Raw genomic sequence first — 21,411 nt, 5'->3', positions numbered from 1 at the left:
TATGGCTGAAATTTTGTTCGAGCAGGCCTTGTCTCGGTTGGAAGTTCCATAGTTTCGATTAACTCATCAACTTCACTATCACTGTTGGGATGCTCTTCATTATTTATCAAGTTGGGCTCCTCTTCATTATTCAACAGGCCCGTACGTTTTATTATGATCAAGATTTCCATTTTGACCATCTGATTCATTAATGGGCCTGGAGTCATCAAAACTCATTTGTGGACTCGACACTTCATTTGGAATGGGACCAGGTTCACAGTTACAATCATGGCATATTTTTGGTTCCTCTACATTCTCAGTTCTCACTATCATTTTGAATATTCTTAAAAAGGAAATTTTTCTTCATGAAAAATGACATCTCTACTAACTATGATTTTTCTTGTTTGCAGGTCCAAAATTTTATAGCCCTTGGTTCTAGGGGTAGCCAAGAAAAACCCCTGACTTCCCCCTTTCTTTGAACTTGTCTTCCTTGGTGTCGGTATTTTTAAAATAAACGAGACATCCAAAAACCTTACGAAAATCATAGTCGGGTTTTTCATTCCAAATTAATTCTTAAGGAGTCTTGTTGTTAATGACCTTAGATGGAAGTTGATTAATAACTTATGCAGCGGTCAAGACACATTCACCCCAAAACCTTTTTGGAAGATTCGCGTCAAATATAGGTGTCGATGTTTTCTTTCAACGACACCATTTTGTTGAGGAGTACGAGGACATGAGGTTTCCAACAAAATTCCCTTTTCACTGTAAAAATCTAACATGTTTTTGGATGTGAATTCCCCTCCATTATCACATCTAATCCTTTTAATTTGTTTTTTAAACTGAACTTCAACCATTTTGTGAAAATCCTTTAGACATTGGTTAGCATCACTTTTATTTTTAAGAAGGAATACCCATACCCCTCTACTGAAATCATCAACTATTGTAAGGAAATAATTGGCCCCCGTACACTACAAAAAAAGTGATCTTCAGGGACTGAATTTTTTGAGACTGATATATCAGTCTTAGATAAATAGTATCAGTAACTGAAAAATTAGTCACTAATGTTTCTAAGGACTGATATTTTATTGACTGATTGTGGCAACTAAAAATCAGTCCTTGGTTCATTGCTTCTATATTTGAGACTACATTTTAGTTACCAATATATCTCCACAATAAAAAGTTTTGGAGGGAAATTTGCTGGTAACTGAATATTAGTCGCAACTTAACTCATAATACATGGACAACATAATTAAGACTAAAATTTAGTTACAAACAAGTTTACGCAATAAAAACTTTTGGAGAAAAATTTGTAAGTTACTGAATTTCAGTCTCAATACACCCTAATACATACGCAACATATTTAAGACTGTATTTGAGTTACAAAAATGTTTGCGCAATAAAACATTTTAGATGGAAACTTGTTAGTGACTAATTTTGAGTCCTAACTAAAAGGCTTAATACATGGTGAAAAACTTGAGACTAAAGTTATTTGTTAGTTACTGAATTTTAGTCTCAACTAAACCCTGATACATACAAAATATATTTAAGACTATATTTTAGTTACAAATATGTTTGCACCATAAAACTTTTTAGAGGGAAACTTGTTAGTGACTAAGTTTCAGTCTCAACTAAACGCTTAATACATGGTGAAAAACTTGAGACTAAATTTCAGTTACAAAAATGTTTGCACAACCAAAAGTTTTGGAACGAAATTTGTTAGTAACCGAGTTTTAGTCCCAACTAAATCCTTAATACATGAGCAACATAGTTAAAACTAAAGTTATTTGTTAGTTACTGAATTTCAGTCCCAACTAAACCCTAATACATACGCAACCTATTTAAGACTATATTTCAGTTACAAAAATGTTTGCGCAATACCCATACTGCTACCGCCGCCGTCGCCCGTTGCCACCATCACCACACCACCTTATCACGCTAACATTTTTGTAGTATATTACTATTAATTTACTAACATACAAAAAGAATAGCTTATTAAAAATACATGTATACATATTTGTCTTCACCGGATTACTCACAAGTTATGCAAAACCTCATAATCTCATACAAGCTATGGGCCAAAGGCCTTCTGCTAAAAGTTTGTATTATTTGTTGTAACTTGTAAATAATCATCTCTTTTCTTGAAATATTTGGGATGGTGAGGAATCTTGAAGTTAGTACTTCGTAGTTTAGAGTAGTGGTGTTTTGGGAAGATCAGAAGATGATGATGAATGGTGTATTGAATTGGTTGAAACCGGTTTGGAATGAAACATTAGTTGGAGGCAGAAAATTACCCGTTTTAAATTGAGTAAGTTTGGGAAACAATTCTTAAAAATTAATATATGAAACAAATAAATTAATTAATAAATAAAAGTAAAGGAGAAAGTGAAGGTGGAGTTGTCTCACACCCAAGTTAGGTGAAAACCCCTCACATCTTATTTTTTTATTTGATAAAATTAATTACAAAAAATATTAAAAATATTAAAATTTTATTACATGAGGGTTTTTTCACTTAAGTTAGGTGTGTGATAACGTTACACTCACTTAACTACTAACTCTTAAATAAAATTACTTTTATGATTTTTTGAAGGTAAAAATTCACAGGAAGTGATATATGTAAAACTACTTTTAACCATCCACAACAATATATGCATTTTACAATTATACACTGTGCTGTAATATATATATACACAATCGTTGCAGATGACTAAAAAGTGATGTAGATATATCACTCCCTAAAATTCACTAATACATTTGGCCCACTAAAAATATATTTCACAATTAGATTGAAAAATGGTGAGCCTAGAGTGGCATGGTGGAGAACCTATTTCAATTTTATTAAATTCTTTAATCAGAGGAATCAAGCTGAACATCCTTGCAATTCGTCATACCAACGTATGCCATCACTTGTTTAGATGTGCTATATGAGGTTACAATAACAATCAAAACTGAGCATCTTAGATTTCAGTGCATATTACTCAAGACTAAAGTAGATCAATAAATAGAATTTTATAACATCAATCAATTGTTTTTAGATACAAGTTGTTAATTCTTCATATAAATATTGTTACATAGACAGCTCCAGAATAGTTACAACTTACAACAGGAGAAAATTTTGCACCCTCTGAAGATCTCTAAAAGGCATGATTCAAATGATGGCGCTAAGGAGTTCTTGGTGGATAAAGTGGTCTCGTCACTATGTAGAAATATCAGTTACTCATGTTAAACGTTAGAACAACGGTTTCACTGGTTTTAGGGAAGTTAAGGTTGCAACACTATTGAACTGTCATTACAAACAACTTTCATTAGACCATCAGACAAAGTTATTACAGGATAATGCAGGACAATCAGTATTCGGATGTATTGGGTTAAACAACTTTGGTTAGACCATAACACAAAGTTATTGAACAGTTAATGTGTACTCTAATGCTTATAACCTAATAAACTGTTTTATTCAAGAATACTTTCTATTAAACTGTTTCTTTGGTCAGCCCGACTTGCTTTGACATGTATTAGTAATTTCTTTGACATATTACCCAAAATCTCCCTACCGGCCTATTTTCTCGACTCCAGATCTAGTTATATACTCAAAATATACCTGCTCCAGATCAAAACCCCCCTATTTTGACACATCTACCAACAACAATATCGTTTTCAATCATGTTTAGCTCACTATATGTTTACTAAATCAGAGAAAACCTATCCAGACTTGTTTTATCCTGAATTTATACTTTAGTTACCTAGCCGTCCATTTTACCTCGTCTACCTTTAGATAAGAAAGTACTTGCATCAATAAATAGAAGACGATCACAGTCCATGACAATGAGTAATTAAGTATCCTATGAGCTATGCTAATGATAGTATAATCAACAAAGTTGATATCTACCCTGCTTACAAACAAAGACATGTGTTAACGAAAAGTGGGGAGTGTTAACTTTTGATTATACAGGGAGTGTTGACTTTTGATTATACAGCTAGAAGATTACCTCTATTATAGCAGCATCTGCAAAGTCACAAACACAGCTGAAGCTCGCTCGTAATTCAAACTCTGTCATATATGTGCTATTTGTCTATTAATTGACCAAACTCTTTCTATCACAATGTAACATTTCTGCATTCATTCTCAACCATTATGTGAAATCTAACACCACAAGAAGATTCACTGTGAAAAAATGATGCAAGACCTCACAAACGACGCCCCTTCACATCAATTATACGAAAAGAAAAACAAGAACACATAGAAGTACAATAATAGCTATCAATTACCCACTAACATCATACTCAAAATGACTCCTCACATCAATAATCTACCCATTAACAAAGCTAAAAAAATAATTAAAAGTTGCACAGGAACGTATTAATCAAAGCATCAAGTATTTAGTCGGTTAGAACGACTTGATTACGTCATTATTTGAAATGAAAACAAATCTAATCTTTGACAAAAATAAATTTACTATAAATGTTGGAACCTTCGTTGCAGTAAGCCTCCAAAATAAACTGATGGCTAAACTTTGAGGTTGTTGTTGCTCCGAGGACGGGTCTTTAGAAATAGGTACATAACCACTAAAAAAGTTACAGAACTCTCTCACATCAGCACCCACTACCAGGTTTAACTTTAGCTTGGTTGGACCTCGACCTTTACTAGATGAAAAAGTTAAGTTACATGGTATATTAGTACAAGTATAACACAAGTAGTTAAAATAAAAATGAATAACCATTTATCTTAATAAGGTTACCTAGTCATCACCGTCCGACTCATCACTTTCAATCTGAAAATTCGAGATGTTATTGTCTATCTCATTACTGTCTAAATCATCTAGATTTGAATCCGTATCAAAATCTTCCATATCGTGATCAGAATTTTCTATCTCATCATTAATAAAATCATTTCCAGTATCATGAGAATGCCCAGTATCAACATTTTGAACCATTTCTTCTGGAATGTCTTCCCGAAGAAGGTTGACATCTTCTAGCAAATTCTCTGCATTATTGTCTTCTGGAATATCCCATAAGTGTCTGTGGTTAATCCTTTCAATCACTTTCCATTGTGAGTTTGGTTTAAGTGAATCATTGATATAAAATACTTGTTTGGCTTGATTTGCTAAAATGAAAGGATCTTCCTTATAAACATGTCGGGACGTGTCTATGCTTATGACGTGAGGTTCATATACCACGTGCTTTTTTCGCCGATCAGTGTCAAACCATGTGCATTTGAATAATATAACACGGTAATCTTTTATAAATGACAATTCAATTACCTCATCAATATATCCATAATAGTCGTCTTCAATATTATTATGAACTCCTTGGACAGTAACTCCACAATTTTGTGTTCGCCTGCAGTCATCTGTTGACTTAACTATATACTTAACTCCGTTCACTATGTATCCCTTGTATAATGACACTCGATGATCTGGAAGGCAAGACACCACATATAACTCCTGGTTAATTTGGGATGGATCTAGGGAATACACCTCGTTAGCCTGATATCAAATATGTATCATGGTGAAAGTAAGTCAAGGGTCTATATGAGCAGAAAGAACAATAATAGGTAAATAACAATAGAATGCAAACATACAAGCATACATATGTCAACAAAAAAATTAATTTATGGTGAAATCTAATATTAGTATATTGTTGTACAATATCACAAAGTAAGTGAATTAAAATTGAGCGTCGTTGGTACCCGTTTTGCAAACCAATCCGGGAATGTCGCTTGTTGCATCTTGGAAAAATCTGACAATTCAGGATGTTCACTTTGTAATGAATGTAAGTGTTCTCTGTCAAGTGAATATAAACTATAAATTTATTGACATGAAATTTATCACCAACTATCAACAACAAATGATTAGAAAAAGACTTACTCCAAGTACGGTTGAATTTCTTCACAATTGTTGTAGACAAACCACATTGCTTTTTTCAAAAGATCATCAGGAAGAACACAAACTTCTTTCTTCCCAACACCTCGGCCATTTAATCTAAAAATATCCAATGCAAAGCTTTTACCGTCGTTATATGTTTTGTCATCATTCTTGCCACGTTTGTAAAACTTTGATTCAACACCTCTTAAATAATGTGAACAAAATGTCATAGCTTCTTCAACAACATAACCTTCTGCTATCGACCCTTCGGGTTTAGCTTTATTCCTTACATATTTCTTTAAATGGCCAAGGTATCTTTCGATTGGATACATCCACCTTGATTGCACAGGTCCTCCTAAAATTGCCTCTTGAGGAAGATGCACACACAAGTGCACCATAATTGTAAAAAAAGATGGAGGAAATATTCTTTCAAGCTTGCATAAAATGATAACTATCTCTTTCTGCAGCGCTTCCAACTCTGACACATACAATGTCACTTCAGTAAGTTTCTTAAAAAACCGAGACAACTCCATTAATGCATCCCGAATCTGTTTTGTCATAAAAGGACGAATTGCAATAGGAATTATGCGTTGTAGTAAAATGTGGCAATCATGTGATTTAAGCCCATGTATTTTTCCTTGATCAACAATCACATTTTTTTCTAAATTTCCTGCAAATCCATCTGGAAAACGCACAGACTTGACTAGATTACAAAAATGTTTTCTCTCCTCTCGAGTTAAAACATACGAAGCATGTGGTTTAAGCAGGTGATTATTATTTCTTACTAAGTGAAGTTCTTTACGTATATTCATATCTTCCAAATCCATTCGAGCTTTGTATGTGTCTTTCGTTTTTCCATCTATGTCTAATAGGGTTCCTAACACGTTCTCACACACATTCTTTTCAACATGCATCACATCAATGTTGTGACGGATTAGCAACTTAGGCCAATAAGGGAGTTCAAAGAAGATGCTTTTCTTTGACCAATTTGGATCCTCTGTGTTTCGTTTTCTTTTAGTTCCACGAGCAGGATGTTTACCATGTTGATGAATATTCATATGTGCCAACTGTCGCAAGCAATCATCTCCGCTGACAGGTTTAGGTGGATCCCTAGTCTCTATCTTCCCATTAAAGTCTCGTGAATTCCTCCATGAGTGACCAGCCGGAAGAAATCGCCTATTACCCACGTATGCTATTTTATCCCGTATATGTATACTGCAGGCATCATTGTTACATACTGGACATGCCTTGTATCCACTCGTGGTCCATCCAGACAAGTAACCATACGCAGGAAAATCATTGATTGTCCATAAAAGTGCAGCACGCATGTTGAATGTCTGTTTTGATTCACAATCATATGTTTCAACACCATTATCCCATAAAAGTTTCAACTCATCAATGAGTGGACGCAAAAATACATCAATATTATTTCCCGGTGAATCGCGTCCAGGAATTAACAATGTCAACATAAATGAAGCATCTACCATAGACTTCCAAGGAGGCATATTGTATGGTATGATCACAACAGGCCACATACTATACGAAAGACTCATTGCCCCAAAAGGATTGAAACCATCACTTGCAAGCCCCAAACGAACATTTCTAGGATCATTTGCAAAATCAGGAAACAGTGTATCAAAGTGCTTCCATGCCTTTCCGTCTGCTGGATGCCTAAGAACCCCCTCATCTTTTGTTCTGTTTTGATGGTGCCACAACATATCCTTAGAAGTGTGCCTTGATGCATATAAGCGCTTAAGTCTACTTGTGATGGGAAAGTAACGCAAGATTTTTACCGGTTTCTTCTTCCCATTACTCTTTTCTTCATAACGACCAGTGTTGCAACGTGGACATTTTTCTAAATCTTTATTTTCTTCCCAAAATAATGCACAATCATATTTACAAGCATGGATAGATTGGTATCCTAGTCCAAGAGTACGTAAATACTTTTTGGCTTGATAATGATTTTTTGGAAAGTTTGCGTCCTTGAAAGCTCGGCTAAATAAATCCAAAATCATATCCATCGCCACATTAGTCATTTTAGATGTTACCTTTACATTCATCAGTTCCAGCAAAAATCCCAGTACGGAAAACTCATCACATTCCGGGTATAGAGGCTTCTCCATATCAACAAATAACTTTTCCACATTTGGATTGTGGTGTTGTTCAGCATCGTTCCTGATGTTTTCTGCTATGTTTCCGTCGCCTGTTGGAAACGCATCATCAAGTAACTCTCTTTCACCGTCATCATCTGATTCACTTTCAGTTTGTTCATCATCAAGAAACTCAGTGTCTGATCCGTCTGATTCATAACCAGGTAGATGTTCACCGTGATATAGCCATACGTTGTATGTTGGATCAAAACCTTTATGAATTATATGAGTAGCAACAACTGAAGGTTCATGCCTTCTTGCATTTACACAATCTTTACATGGACAATGCATATGGCCTTGACTATCAACGTACCTTTTACCCATTTCTGCAAAAGCCATGGCTCCATTGATGAACCTTCGATCAAACTTATTAGTGATTTTAGTCCAGCTCTTGTCCAAATTCATTGTGAATCCTGGTTAACAAAAAAAGATGTTATTTAAAAATATATAACTACATATATTACTGTATGTCTGTATCATTTACTAGTGTAATGATACCTAAAAATATTGTATAAGATCTTTAGAGTGATATCATAGAATCTGGATAAACCATTTGTATTATTTACCTATTTGGGCAATAGTTAGCTTTATAGTAGAGGGTTTCAGCAAAGACAGAATGAAGCCTAATATTTAAAGATTTGATTGGGCATTAATACAATTTGAACAAAATTAGTCAAATTTCACAACGCAAAATGGTCTCGCTCCAATACGGAAAAAAATAATCACATAAAAAACAACAATATTAAAACCATTTGTTAAACATCAACTACATTCCTAATAAGCATTATATGGCACAGTTCTATCCATCTAAGGCAAATAATATTATTCACAATTAATTACTATTGCAAAGATAACCATCTCTATCTTCAATTTTAGATACATTATATATACGTATATGTATATATATATAATTTGAAACAAATTAATACTGAGTAATTGGTATTCTTCATACATCTACACGCTTATTGATTAAGAACATTAAAACTAAAAAGAGTAACAGTTACCGATCGGTGTATGTCCAGTAAGGTGTTAATGGGCCGAACTTGGGAATGGATGTAGATGTGGATTTTGGTGAGGTTTCTTATACTGTAGCACCGGAGCAGGAAACCAATGGAGTTTGGGATAATGAAAAAAGATACAGATGGTTAAGCTTAAGATGACAAGAGATTAAATCTTAAGCCTCACATACTTAAATATTATGGTTATTATATTTATTGTTATGTTGTTATTGCTTTTTTTACTTATCATACAATACAATCTCATATACAATATCTCTTTCTAGAAATCATTATTTTTAATTTAATTATATGGTTTTAAATAAATCGTTGTCTCACTATAACTCATTGTTTATAAGTTTAATCATATGGTTTTTACATAAATTGTTACTAGATTTTAGACCCGTCTCCAACACTGGACACGGAATTTATGATATTAAAAATATTAGATCTTCATACATTTAAATCATAAAGCTTAAAATTTAAAAAAAAAACACGGTTTTAAGGGTTATAATTTGCAAGTTGTAATACAATAATCATAGGTTCCTCACTGTCATTATTAGCCTAGACATGTTGATGAAATTGTTTGCCGTAGACATTTCACAAGACATATGCTATATATAATACTTTTTCCATTATAATATATTTTGAAACAGATGTACTCATAATGTGATATTATTAGGAAAAATAATTAAGAATTAAAATATAAACATATTTGTGATCCCGAACTTGACATTCAAGTATATGTAATTAATCATGATGCGCGTTCATAACACGCATATGTTTATTTTCAATCACTTGTTTTATGATAATATGATAAAAATTAGGATTGTTTTTATATTTTTTTGATAACAATTAGGACTCTTCTAATATTTGTTAATAACTCATTAGGTTTTCAAATAAATATTTTTTTGTAGAAAATATTTCATATGTTAAATTTTTTTTATTTAATTAAATGATTGTAAATTTTAAAAAATTCTCTCAAGTTGATGACTAAAAATAGATATAAATTAAGTATTCAGGGCTAAAAAGTGGAAATTATTGATGAAAAACAAAAAACTGTAAATTAATGAGACTTTTTCTACAAATTAATATAAATATTAATATAATAATATATTTGGATAATAATTATTAGGATTTTTAATTTGTACTTTATCTAAATGATAACATCATCAAAAGTCAATTTGATGAAATCAAACGATGTGATTGGTTAATTAGTCATTAGTTCAACTATTTTATAATATATATATATATATATATATATTAAGCTCTCTCTGTAATTCTTGGTGTTTCTTTATTTGTCTCTCCCATCATATCATTGTTATATAATTTGTTTCGTTAGCCTTATCACCGCAAAGTAATAATAACGTTTAGGCTGCTACCACTTTTAGCAATTTATTAAAGATTTTGTCTAGCTTTTTAAGAGTTTTTTCACTTTTGAAGTATTCTTTTCATATTTATTAGCACAAATATATTTTATAAGTTATACTTATTAAAAATTAGTTGCATTGACCGGTATCACATATTTATTTGACCCATACTACCAATAAATATATAATTTTTCAGAAAAATTATATTACAAAAACTTAACGGACCCGTTAGCTCGGCCTACCCCTCGTCTAGGTGTAGTTCTACCAGTGGGTTATTTCATCTACTGTGTTTATAAGTTCGATTGAGTTTTTATGTATGTAATTATAAAGATCCTAGGTAAATCCACGATTTTGAAAATAAAAAGACACGATTAAAATTTAATCTGCATTCAACCTGGATATGTTAATTAAAATTTTAAACAAAATATGCACTTTTTATCATTGATGCATTATAACCTAAGATAAAGCTAAAGAAGCAACTAACACAATAATTATAAAGCTAATATATCAACTAACACAATAATAATTTATAAAATAAAAATAACTATTACATTAAGTAATTAATAAACGGCATTTACTTAATAATATTAGATAGGATCTTTATTAAAGATATAAAGAGCTATTTTATTTTAATTTTTGAAATAAATATTATAAAGTTTATATGACATGATATTTAAAAAGAAATTAATAGATAAAACATATTCTACACTTTCTAATATTATTTTTAAAAAAATCACATACCTGGATATATTTATTATAATAACTTCAATATCTATATCCACATCTATCCATAGTATAGTTTGAAGAAAGGTTTGTCAATGCTCGAGCCAACTCAATATCTATAGTATCTAATATCTTTAAAATTTTCCTAATAAATTATTATACATACAACTTAAATTTATTAATCATTTTCATTCATATTATTTATCTTCTTCCTATCCTTACTAAACAAATCAAGTTTAGTAAATTTTTCAACAAGAAAACATACGGTTTTTTTATATCACTTTAATTTTAGTTTTGGTATTTTGTTCGTATTTATTTATCATTTTGATATATTAAGTTGTTATGGTATTGTTATTTTCCATCTCTTTTTATTTAGTTTGTTGTCAATTGTTTTTTTATTATGACTTCTTTTACTACTATAAAAAGGTTTATTTTTTTTAAATTTGTTTTGTTCATGTTTTGTTATTTATCATTTTGATATTTACCTTAACATATATATATATATATATGTATGTGTATATTTTAAAAGTATCCATTAACCAGACGGGACTAAAAGCTAGATAAACTTATAAACTAACTATAGCTTATAAAAAAACTTTGCTTTCGATTTGAAGTTATAAAATAGTTGAAAATTAAATATAACTCAAAATTTTGGGTTGATTATTATTGCCAATAAAGATAAATGAAATTAAAAAGGAGGCCTTTATCATTACTAACCCCATCAAATTATAAGACCATATAACATTATCAATCATTAAAAAAGTAAACATACGCACAAGGAAAAGCTGCGTACCCTCTACAAACACAGGTCGGAAAAATTAAGAGGGAACCCTAAAAAATTAGAGGGAAAAACAAGAGGGAATCCTAAAAATTGAAAGATCTCAATCAATTAGCATCCATGAATTTCGGGATTTCCTCTTTATTCTCGGTCAGTCACCTAGAAAAACCCTTGATTTGCTTTTTTATTTCACCACAATTCATTCTTCAACCATCTTTCTTTCAAGCGCGATTCAGATTCAATTTGAAGCTTACGGTAGTTGTTCCTTCACTTTTATAACAATTTTATTGTGTTTAATTCGTTAGTGTGTCGCTTTTGGTTTATAATCGTTCTATGCTGTTACTATTACTTTTGCTATGTTTTTTTGCCATGCGGCAGATTAACAACCTATGTATGATTTTATTTAAATTACATTCATGATGATGGTGATAGTAATTATTAAAAAGTTATGACTCACCGTTATTTAGTTAATTAAAAGCCTTTTTATGATTTTATTTTAATTACTCTTGTTACGATGAAAATGCAGGTTTTTACTTCATTCTGTATTTTTGTAAAATGGAATAAATGTCCTTGTTAGTTGCACATGTTTTATGAGTACACTGATTAGGAAAAATTGAATCTGGGCTCCTATATATGATTTGATGTTACCCCTAAAATGAAAACGGATCGACATATGACTAAAAATGAAACTTAAGATAGTGAATGTGTATATGAAACTGTGATCATGTAGAATGATACCCCTGGCTTGTGAGTAAGGATTTAGTTGCAGATCTTTTTCCATCTATTATCACAATGTAGAATCTGGGCCCAGTTATTGTTGTTTACTAATTATAATTTTTTAGTTGAGATAAAAACAACAGAATGTGGATATTTATGGTGCTTATGATGGTTACGCCTCTTACAAGAAAGAGAGCTCAAGCAGACCGTCCCATCCTTGATGGAAGCCCAGTAGTAAAAAAACCCGCTCGTAAACGCAATACCCGTTTGTCAAAGACTACACCTAATGGTAAAGTTCCTTTTTTTTTGTTTTTTCTAACTTCTTTCATATTGATAAAGAGTTAAATTTCCATTACAAAGTATGGATATGAATTTTTTTTTAACAATGACATCATTTTTTATATCTTGTATTACCCAAAGAAATATTTTGTATTAACTAAAGTTTTGTTCTCCCTTTTTCATCATGAACGCTATTAAAGTAAAGAAAAAAATTCATCATAGTCTTAATGGGTGGACTGGTAATCTTCTAAAAATGTCAAACTATTTGTTATCATCGATCTTAATATTAGCTTTTTTCGTTTCTTTTTATTTTTAATTTGCCAATTACTAGAAACTGGAATGTTTAAATACTTAATGTACTCCTTTTCCTTTTTCTTCATCTCATGGATCTGTTAGGTTGTCACTTGCTTTTCATGACACAAATTGTCGACCATGATGAGTTTTTAAAATGTATATCACTGAAAGTGAAGTATATAGCTAGTTTGACGAATATGATGTGTACACCATACCTGACTTCCTATAACCATCTTTTGAAACTCATCTCTCTCCTGCTGCAACTTGTCAATTTGTGCTATATAAGGTCAGGAACTACAGTCGATCTTTGATTATCGATTTTGATTCAATGTATTTACAGAATCATATATGCAGTTCATAAGAGATGGAACATGCAATTAGTATATCTTACTCGTAGACCACATTCTAATAGGTTTCACAAGTTCTATTTTATACATGTTAATCTCCATAAGGATCTATCGTCTTACTGTTTTGCTCTTTGGTTATTTCAATTAGTTTCTGTAGATACACCTATTCCTGATACTGTTATTGCTGAAGACCCACCGCTTGGAGAAGCAAGCAATGCGGAGTCCACCCCTATTGAAGAACCAAATAATGATCTAGTCGCACCTATTCAGCCAAATGCACAAGAAGTTGCTGGTCAACATCCCGAAGAATTTGTTAAGGAACCTAATAAACGCAAGCAAAATACAAACAAAAATTTAATTAAGACTTTAGAAGTTTTGCCTAATGGTACCAAAGTTTCCTTGAAAATGGCTGAAGGCACAAAGGCCTTCGTTGGACCTTCAGCAACAAAATTTGCGACTGAATGTGGAATCATTATTCGCAATGTTTGTTCAATGGAGTATCATAGATGGGACTCAATTCCGCAAACTCATAAAACTTTGATGTATGAAAAATTACAAGTAAGTTTTGTATATTTTCAATTTCAATGTAAAGTTTTAAATTTTGTTACTCGTTACAATTTGAGTTCTACTACTAACATATGTATGATATCCAGGGAAAGTTTGATTTGATAAGAACAGATTTAAAATTTATGGACTATGTGGATGCTCGGCTACGTGAGCATTGGAAACGCTACCGAGGTGAATTGAGTAGGCACTGGAAGAGTGTTGGAGGGATAAAAAATCCTGAATTGGCAAGAAAAAAGATAAAACCTGGTTGTCGTGCAGATAACTGGAATCACATGTGCAAATATTGGGAGCTGGAAAAAACCCGGGTGAGTATGCTAACTTTATCTTACAAATCAAATTACATATACTTTAACCTTTTTCTTTCTTTTTTGTTTTCATTACCATGATACATTTTCAATTTTATATTTTCTAGAATTATAGTGATAAGATGGAAGGTAACAGACAAAAAAAGGTTAATATAAGCAGGGGGGGCTCTCGTTCGATAGCTAATCTTGTTCACTCAATGGTAAGGTTTACACTTTTCATTGAACCAATTTACTATCAATTGAATTGTACATGTCTGTGCCTACATGAAAAAGTGTATCGATAGTTTGTGTTGTCTTTTGAACTTTGCTATTAAATCAAATTGTTACTTTTTTTCCGCAGTTAGTGTGTTAGGCTGAAGATTAGTTTGCCAGTAATGTAATGAAACTAAGATTGTTGCTTGATTTCGTTTCTTGTATTGCCCGGTTTTGGTGTAGTTTTTTACATGCTGATATTATTTGGTTCTTATAGTAGTGTCACTTAGTAGGTTATAAGTAAGTGTATGTATAATAAGTAAGTTTCTATTGTTATTTCTTGTTACTTGTATTGACTATATGGAACTTGGTCAAGTGATTGTGGTTGCATTAGAAGTTTGATGGTTTGCCCAAGTTGCTACATAACGAGTATGGCAAGTAACTGACCCGTTTGGTCCATTAAAAATGATTCTGGTTGCTCAACTTGTTCTATTTTGCTGCAGCGGTAGTCCTGGTCCATTAAAAACTGTTCTGAATTTCTGCAGGTCCTGTCTGTTAAAAACTGATCTGTTTTGCTGCCGTAGTCGTCATGTCCGTTAAAAACTGTTCTTTTTTGCTGCAGCAGCAGTCCTGTCCGTTAAAAACTGTTCTCATTTGCTACAGAAAAGGTCCTGTCCGTTAAAAACTGTTTCTGGTTTGCTGCAAAAAGGGTCCTGGTCGTTAAAATTGTTTCTGGTGTGCTGTGGAAACAGTCCTAGTCTGTTAAAAGTGAATTTGATCTGTGAACTATCTGCTTGGTTTTTCTTTAAGTAGTACATCTCGTTTGGTCTATAAATAAAAGAATGTCTAGTTAGAATCTTTTATGTTTTTTGATCTGAATTTGAGTTTATCAAATCTTCATGTTTGTTGTATTATTTTTGACTAAACAGGCTATAATTAATAAATAGACAATTGATATGTGCATATTACCAATCGGTGTTTCAACTTGATGACATTATCTCTATTAATTATATTAATAAGATATGGTTTCAGACAAATACGGAGACCCAAACGCCGCCTAGCCCGCTCAAGGTTTATTATGAGTTGCATTATAAAAAACCAAAGGACGGGAACGGAGACGGATGGCTTAATGATGATGCACGAATTGAATATGTAAGCATCTTTCTTATTTAAAAGCATTTTATTATGATATTTTTTTACTAAAAAATGATATTGTGTGCAACTATCTTTTAATCTTGTTTCCATACATTTGATGATGGTAGGAAAATATTTGTAAACATAAACAGACGGCTCTTGATAAATTAAAAGATGAAAGAACTCTTATTACTACTGTTATGGAGCATGAGATTGAGAGACAAGCCATAAAAAGTGTTTGTGGCCGGAAGAAGACAATACAATCAGGATGGGAGGTGGGTGTTGGGCTTGTGATGAGGAAAAAAGATTATTGGATGAAAGAGTTACCTGAATCATCACAACAAGCTGACTCAACATCTAAACAAAACTCAACTGAGTTGGAAGAATTGAGAAGAAAGGTTAGTAATCACGAACGAGTTGCACGTAAGTATGATAAAATGGAAAAATTCATGAGAGAAAAATTTCCAGACTTTGACTTTGAAGATGATGGTAACGATGATGAATTCACTAATAGTGATATATAGGATGTTGAAATTTGTTTCTATTGAATTTGGTTTTATTTTTAAATCCATCAGTAAACTCTTGTTATTTCAATTGGTGATTACTATTCTTTAATGAAGTATTGTTATTATTTTCGTTTATGCTTTGGAGTTCTATATAATCTTGCAATGGAGACTGAATTATATGTTATATTGTATTGCAATGGAGACTAAATATATCTGTTTTATAGACTAATAGTTAGTCTTAAAAATCTATTATCGCATACTAATTTGAAACTAAATTTCAGCCTTTAAAAGAAGTAAAATAAGGACTAAAAGTGCATAGTTTTTGGGACTAATTATCAACTGTTAAAGCCTTTTATCAGTGAATGATTTGGTGATGAACTAAAACTATTTTTCAGTCCCTAAAAATAGCAAATCAAAGACTAAATTCATCTAGATTTTGCCACTAACAATCAGTCTTTAACGTCTTTCATCAAACACTGATCTAAAACTAGAATTCAGTCTTAAAAAAAAGTAAATTAAAGACTGAAAGTGCTTGTTATTGGGACTGATTCTCAGTTTTTAAAACTTTCTAACAAAGACTGATTGCATGACAACTTGAAACTGATTTTTAGTCTTCAATAGTAGCAACTTGAGGACTAAAATTTTTTAGACTCTAGGACTATTAATTAGTCTTAAAATCCCTTTATTAGAGACTAATTTGGTATGGTAATATATAGAAGAACCAAAGGTATTAGGGACTAAAAACAATGTTTTATAGACTAATTTTCAGTCCTTAAACCTTTATATTAGTAACTGATGTAACATAGTATTGGTGTCTGACTTTCATTTACCGATAAAATGCATTAGGGACTGAAATAACATGGTAACGGTCTATAGAAATAAGGACTGAAATTTTTTTTTTGGGGACTGATCTCTTGTCCTTATTGGTTCAATACAAGAAGGACTAAATTTCAGTTGATAACGTCACTTTCCGTAACTAAGCTCTAGTAACTGATTAGTAACTAGCAAAATGAGTCTTTGTTAGACCATCGGTAACTGATCATGGTGTATTGGAGACTGATTTTTCAGTCTCTGAAAGCCTGTTTTTTTGTAGTGGTATGTGATGCAACTCGATACCCTCCCCAAATATCACAATGAATTAAATCAAATGAATCACTCGTCTTAAAAAAACTGGAAGGAAAAGGTAATCGAGTATGTTTTGCTCTAGCACAAGAATCACAAAAATTACCAAAATCAAAAGTATTATTCTTGAGAAAGTCCATCTTAGTAAGCTTTCCTTTTGAAGCATGTCCAAGTCTCTTGCGCCACGTTTCTAACAGTAGTAGCCATGGCCTATCTTTCTTGAAACATCTTCATTCGGTAGAGTCCCCTTCGGCATTCACCCACACCAATCAAGTTCCTCCTTTGTAGCCCCTGCATGATACAAAAATCAGGAAAAAAAGATATGCAACATTGAAGGTCGCGGGTGAGGCGACTAACGGAAAGAAGATTAACATTGAAATCTGGAACATGAAGGACTCCATTGACTTTTACTCCTGTTTGAAGAATGTGGTCTCCCTTCCCTTTAACTGGGATGGAGTTTCCATTAGGAATGAGTACAGGGGGCTCAAATGGGGTGTCCCTTTTGTTCATAAGAATTTCGGATAAATAAGTAATGTATTCGGTGCAACCCGAATCAACGATCCACTCACCCTCTTCGCCTTTTTATGAGCCATATTTGCAACGGATTTTGTACCGCCAATTTTACCTGTCTCACTAAAATGCTTTAATAAAGCTTGGTAGTCTTCAATTGTCAAGCCAGGAATGGAACTCGACTCGGTGTCAACACATGCAGCCTTGGTCTTCACTCTATCCCTTTTCTTCCCGGGCCACCATTCTGGATATCCAATCAACTCGAAACAACCTTCTCGTTTATAACCTTCCTTTTTACATTCACTACATCGTACGGTGCCTTCCTTTGAAGAACCATCCTTTTCTTTGTTTCTTCCTGCAAAAAAATCTCGTTATTGTGTGGCCTTAAAGGCAGCGGCTGGTTCTGATTGTTTTCTTCCCTCATTCGAAATACTTCGTTGCCTCTCATCTTCCGCCACCAAGTGGTATGTTATGCTGAGTGATGGAATCGGTTTAGTGGCCAGAATCTGGGTTCTAACCAAGGCGAATTTGCAGCGAGACCCATTAAAAATTCATAGAGACGCTCCTTTTCTTGATGTTCGTTGATCTTTTTACCAATATCGCACTCACACTTGTTGCAAGAACAACATGGAAACGGATGAATGGATTGAGCCTCGTCCCATATAGACCGTAATTGAGTGAAATATGTGGATACAGAAGCATTGTTTTGTCGAGTAGAAGCTATTTTCTGCTTAAGCTTGTAAGCCCTTGGAGCACTTTCCTTTCCGAAGCGCTAATTCAAATCTGTGCAGATCTCTGACGCCGTTCCTGCATACTTAACACTATTACGGATGTTCTTTTCCATGACCGTTGTCACCCAGCCTTTTATCATAGCATCGACCCGCATCCATGGCATGTAGTCTTTGGAAGATTTCTCGGGTTTTTTAATCGTCCCATCAACAAATTGTATTTTGTTTTTTGCAAAGAGAAAGTTTGTTATCTCTTGATTCCAATTGGCAAAATTGTTGTCGGTGAGAACCTCATTTACATGAAGTTGTTTGGGGTAATCGGAAGGATGAAGGTAATAGGGTGAGTCATATGTAATCCCACCATTAGAGCATTCTCCTTCTTTATTCTTGTCGTGATCGTCTCCTGCCACTAGGGGTCGGGTAGGGTTGACCAGGTTGTTTGTATTATTTATTATAAATAGCCATGGTTTTAAAAGTTATAGCCGTAATAATGTTTGCATAAGTAGAATTAGGAAGGTTGATTATATGTGCATAATGCAATATGGTGACTATCAACCCATATGACTTGCTCCATCTGTTTAGTTAGTTTCTATTTTAGTTCCTTTCTTTGGGTTACACAAAGGCACGCATTGCTTTCTGAATTGAGATCAGGTCTTTTCATGATTACTACTTGTCCCAGGTCCTACTACTGAAATGTCTAAAAAGAGGAGACATATTGACAGTAAATGATGGAAGAGCGTTACACGCTACATTTGAACTTAATATGTATGTACTTTTTGTAATTGAGTGTTACATTTTGTGATGTTCCAGTAAAAATCAGTTTGGGCCATCCTCATAAAATGTAAGAGAAATTTGTGGTTAAAGGTACTTATAGAGCATAATGGTCCAGTCATTGGATAAAGGACATACACTAGTATTTGCTTTGGTGATTAAACGTAGTTACTGTAGGGAGTAAGTTAAATGGGTGTAAATAAGGCACTTATCTATTGCAATTGTAATTTACTAATTTTGTTGTTAAGTTGATTATGATATTGTTATACCTGACACATTTTAATATGCACAGGTGGCTTTAAGGTATCCAGTAAAATTTGTACTCAGTGCCTTCTATCAGATCCTTTAGTGGAAGAGCTAACAGTTGAAGCATTTGCAGCTCCTATTTACTCCATTGAAATTCACTTGCTCCGTTTAAAGTTGATTATGGTTGGGGAAAAGATAGCGAGAGAACAATCTCATTGGATCATTTAGTAATAAAAAACAAAGCTATAGTGAGCATTAGGTTAATGGGTCGAAATTGCCACCATTTTAATATTAAGATTTCAGTGAAAGATAAAAGATGTTATCGAGTCGATAAAACTTAAGAAGTATATTGATGTTGTATCTTAGTGTAGACACGACAGACTTGTGCATTGGGTAACATAAAGTCACTGTTATTAAGTGGACATACATCATTCCTTCCTTCTTATGAAATCTGGAAAACCCACTCAAGCCAACTTTGTTGACCTAGCAGGCAAACCCAGGGTTCCGCTGGTACCCAGCAAAGCTGTCGAACTGGGAAAACCAACAGCCATCATTGACTCTGGCTTTTTAGGATGGGGCAGGGTAGCCGTAATAAAGGCACTAATAAGTAAATGGTCCAAATGGAATGAAACGGTCAAACTGGTCAAACGGAACTGTTTTTGTAATATTATAACTTACAATGTTCAGTTATATATGGAAAATGTTATCTGGACAAATCACACGGCTGCAGGTGAGTGACCGAAATGGTGTTGCTTCTAATATCATAACTTACAATGTTCAGTTTTAGGGTTGTAGTGTAGTTCGGCGATACATTTGCACATATATCATACTGACGTTGTTATCTGCATGGGTCATGTACAACAATTATGTTTTTGAATCCCTTAGTTTGTGCAGGTAGATAGTTTTGTTGGGAAGGTATCACTTTTATGGATAAAATAAATTTTGAGTTTAAGTGAAATGTACTTGTTACTTGGTGTGTAAAAGTAATTGCAAATAAATAACATTTGCACATGTCGAATTATTTCATAAATGCAGTTTTTATAAATAATTTAATCATCCATTATATGAGTTGCATAATAATCTATTAATCTCATAACTTTGTCGAATTATTTCATAAATGCAGTTTTTTATAAATAATTTAATCATCCATTAGTTGAATTGCATAATAATCTATTTATCTCATAATTTTGTGGCTAGAATATTTATCGTGTGTGGCTTATATGGGCTTGAACATACAAAAACATATAATGAGTTTAGTTTGCGATTGTTCATGCTACTTTAACAAAAATTGTAACAACCGCTTTAGAAATAATTTAAATAAATTCATGATATGTTCTAGTTTCAAATATGTATTCACATGAAGGGTAATTCAATCCTAAATTGTAAAATTATAAGACGAGTTTAAGAGTTAATATGATAAAATACCGAATTCCGTGTCGTAAACGACCGTATTTAAGAAGTTCTAGTCCGGAAATGTTTCACAAAAGGTCCCTACATTTATAAGGTTTAGTTAATATGGGAAGACTATAAATACTTGCAACCACCATTTTCTTTCTTTCATCTTCTCCATCTTCCTCACTCTCTCTAAAACACACACTCACAACCACCATTTTCACACACATCATCCATCTTATGATTTTGGGTTGTTAAACCAAAATTTCTCATACTTTTAGCTTCCTTGTGATAATCAAAACATATTTCTAGCATCAATTTTCAGGTAACAACAACAACTTTTGAGATTTTTATCAAAATAAAAGTATGTTTTTTTTCAAGTTTATGTTCTTGATGATTTGGTCCATTTTTGATGAAAAAATCATGTTAAAAGTAATGGGTTTGTGCC

The 21,411-nt window shown here is 32.7% G+C and overlaps 2 protein-coding genes across 2 annotated transcripts in view; one reads left to right on the top strand and one right to left on the bottom strand.

The window, feature by feature from the left end:
- Window positions 1-4,712: 4,712 nt before the first annotated feature.
- On the bottom strand, window positions 4,713-8,392 carry LOC122586946. Its single transcript, XM_043758985.1, has 3 exons — window positions 5,841-8,392; window positions 5,663-5,756; window positions 4,713-5,459 (listed from the first exon to the last, which is right to left on the bottom strand). The coding sequence occupies exons 1-3, from the start codon at window positions 8,390-8,392 to the stop codon at window positions 4,713-4,715; spliced, it is 3,393 nt and encodes a 1,130-aa protein (XP_043614920.1).
- Window positions 8,393-19,434: 11,042 nt separating this feature from the next.
- LOC122586936 (receptor-like protein EIX2) overlaps window positions 19,435-21,411 on the top strand; it is a 37,490-nt gene continuing 35,513 nt past the window's right edge. The window contains exons 1-2 of the mRNA XM_043758972.1: window positions 19,435-19,498; window positions 19,618-19,754. Coding sequence (XP_043614907.1) covers window positions 19,435-19,498; window positions 19,618-19,754 — 201 coding nt within the window. The remainder of the gene's footprint in view (window positions 19,499-19,617; window positions 19,755-21,411) is intronic.

Source organism: Erigeron canadensis, chromosome 1 (genome assembly GCF_010389155.1).
Source record: "Erigeron canadensis isolate Cc75 chromosome 1, C_canadensis_v1, whole genome shotgun sequence".
NCBI lineage: Eukaryota > Viridiplantae > Streptophyta > Magnoliopsida > Asterales > Asteraceae > Erigeron > Erigeron canadensis.
Note: the sequence above shows the minus strand (reverse complement) of the source record. Positions and strands in the feature narration are given on the sequence as shown.

Excerpts from the sequence above, each read along its gene's own strand:
- LOC122586946 (XM_043758985.1), bottom strand. The coding sequence starts at position 8,392 with ATGAATTTGGACAAGAGCTGGACTAAAATCACTAATAAGTTTGATCGA. Across the intron at positions 5,757-5,840 it reads GAAATTCAACCGTACTTGGA|AGAACACTTACATTCATTAC; the intron begins GTAAGTCTTTTT and ends TTCACTTGACAG. Across the intron at positions 5,460-5,662 it reads CGGATTGGTTTGCAAAACGG|GCTAACGAGGTGTATTCCCT; the intron begins GTACCAACGACG and ends ATTTGATATCAG.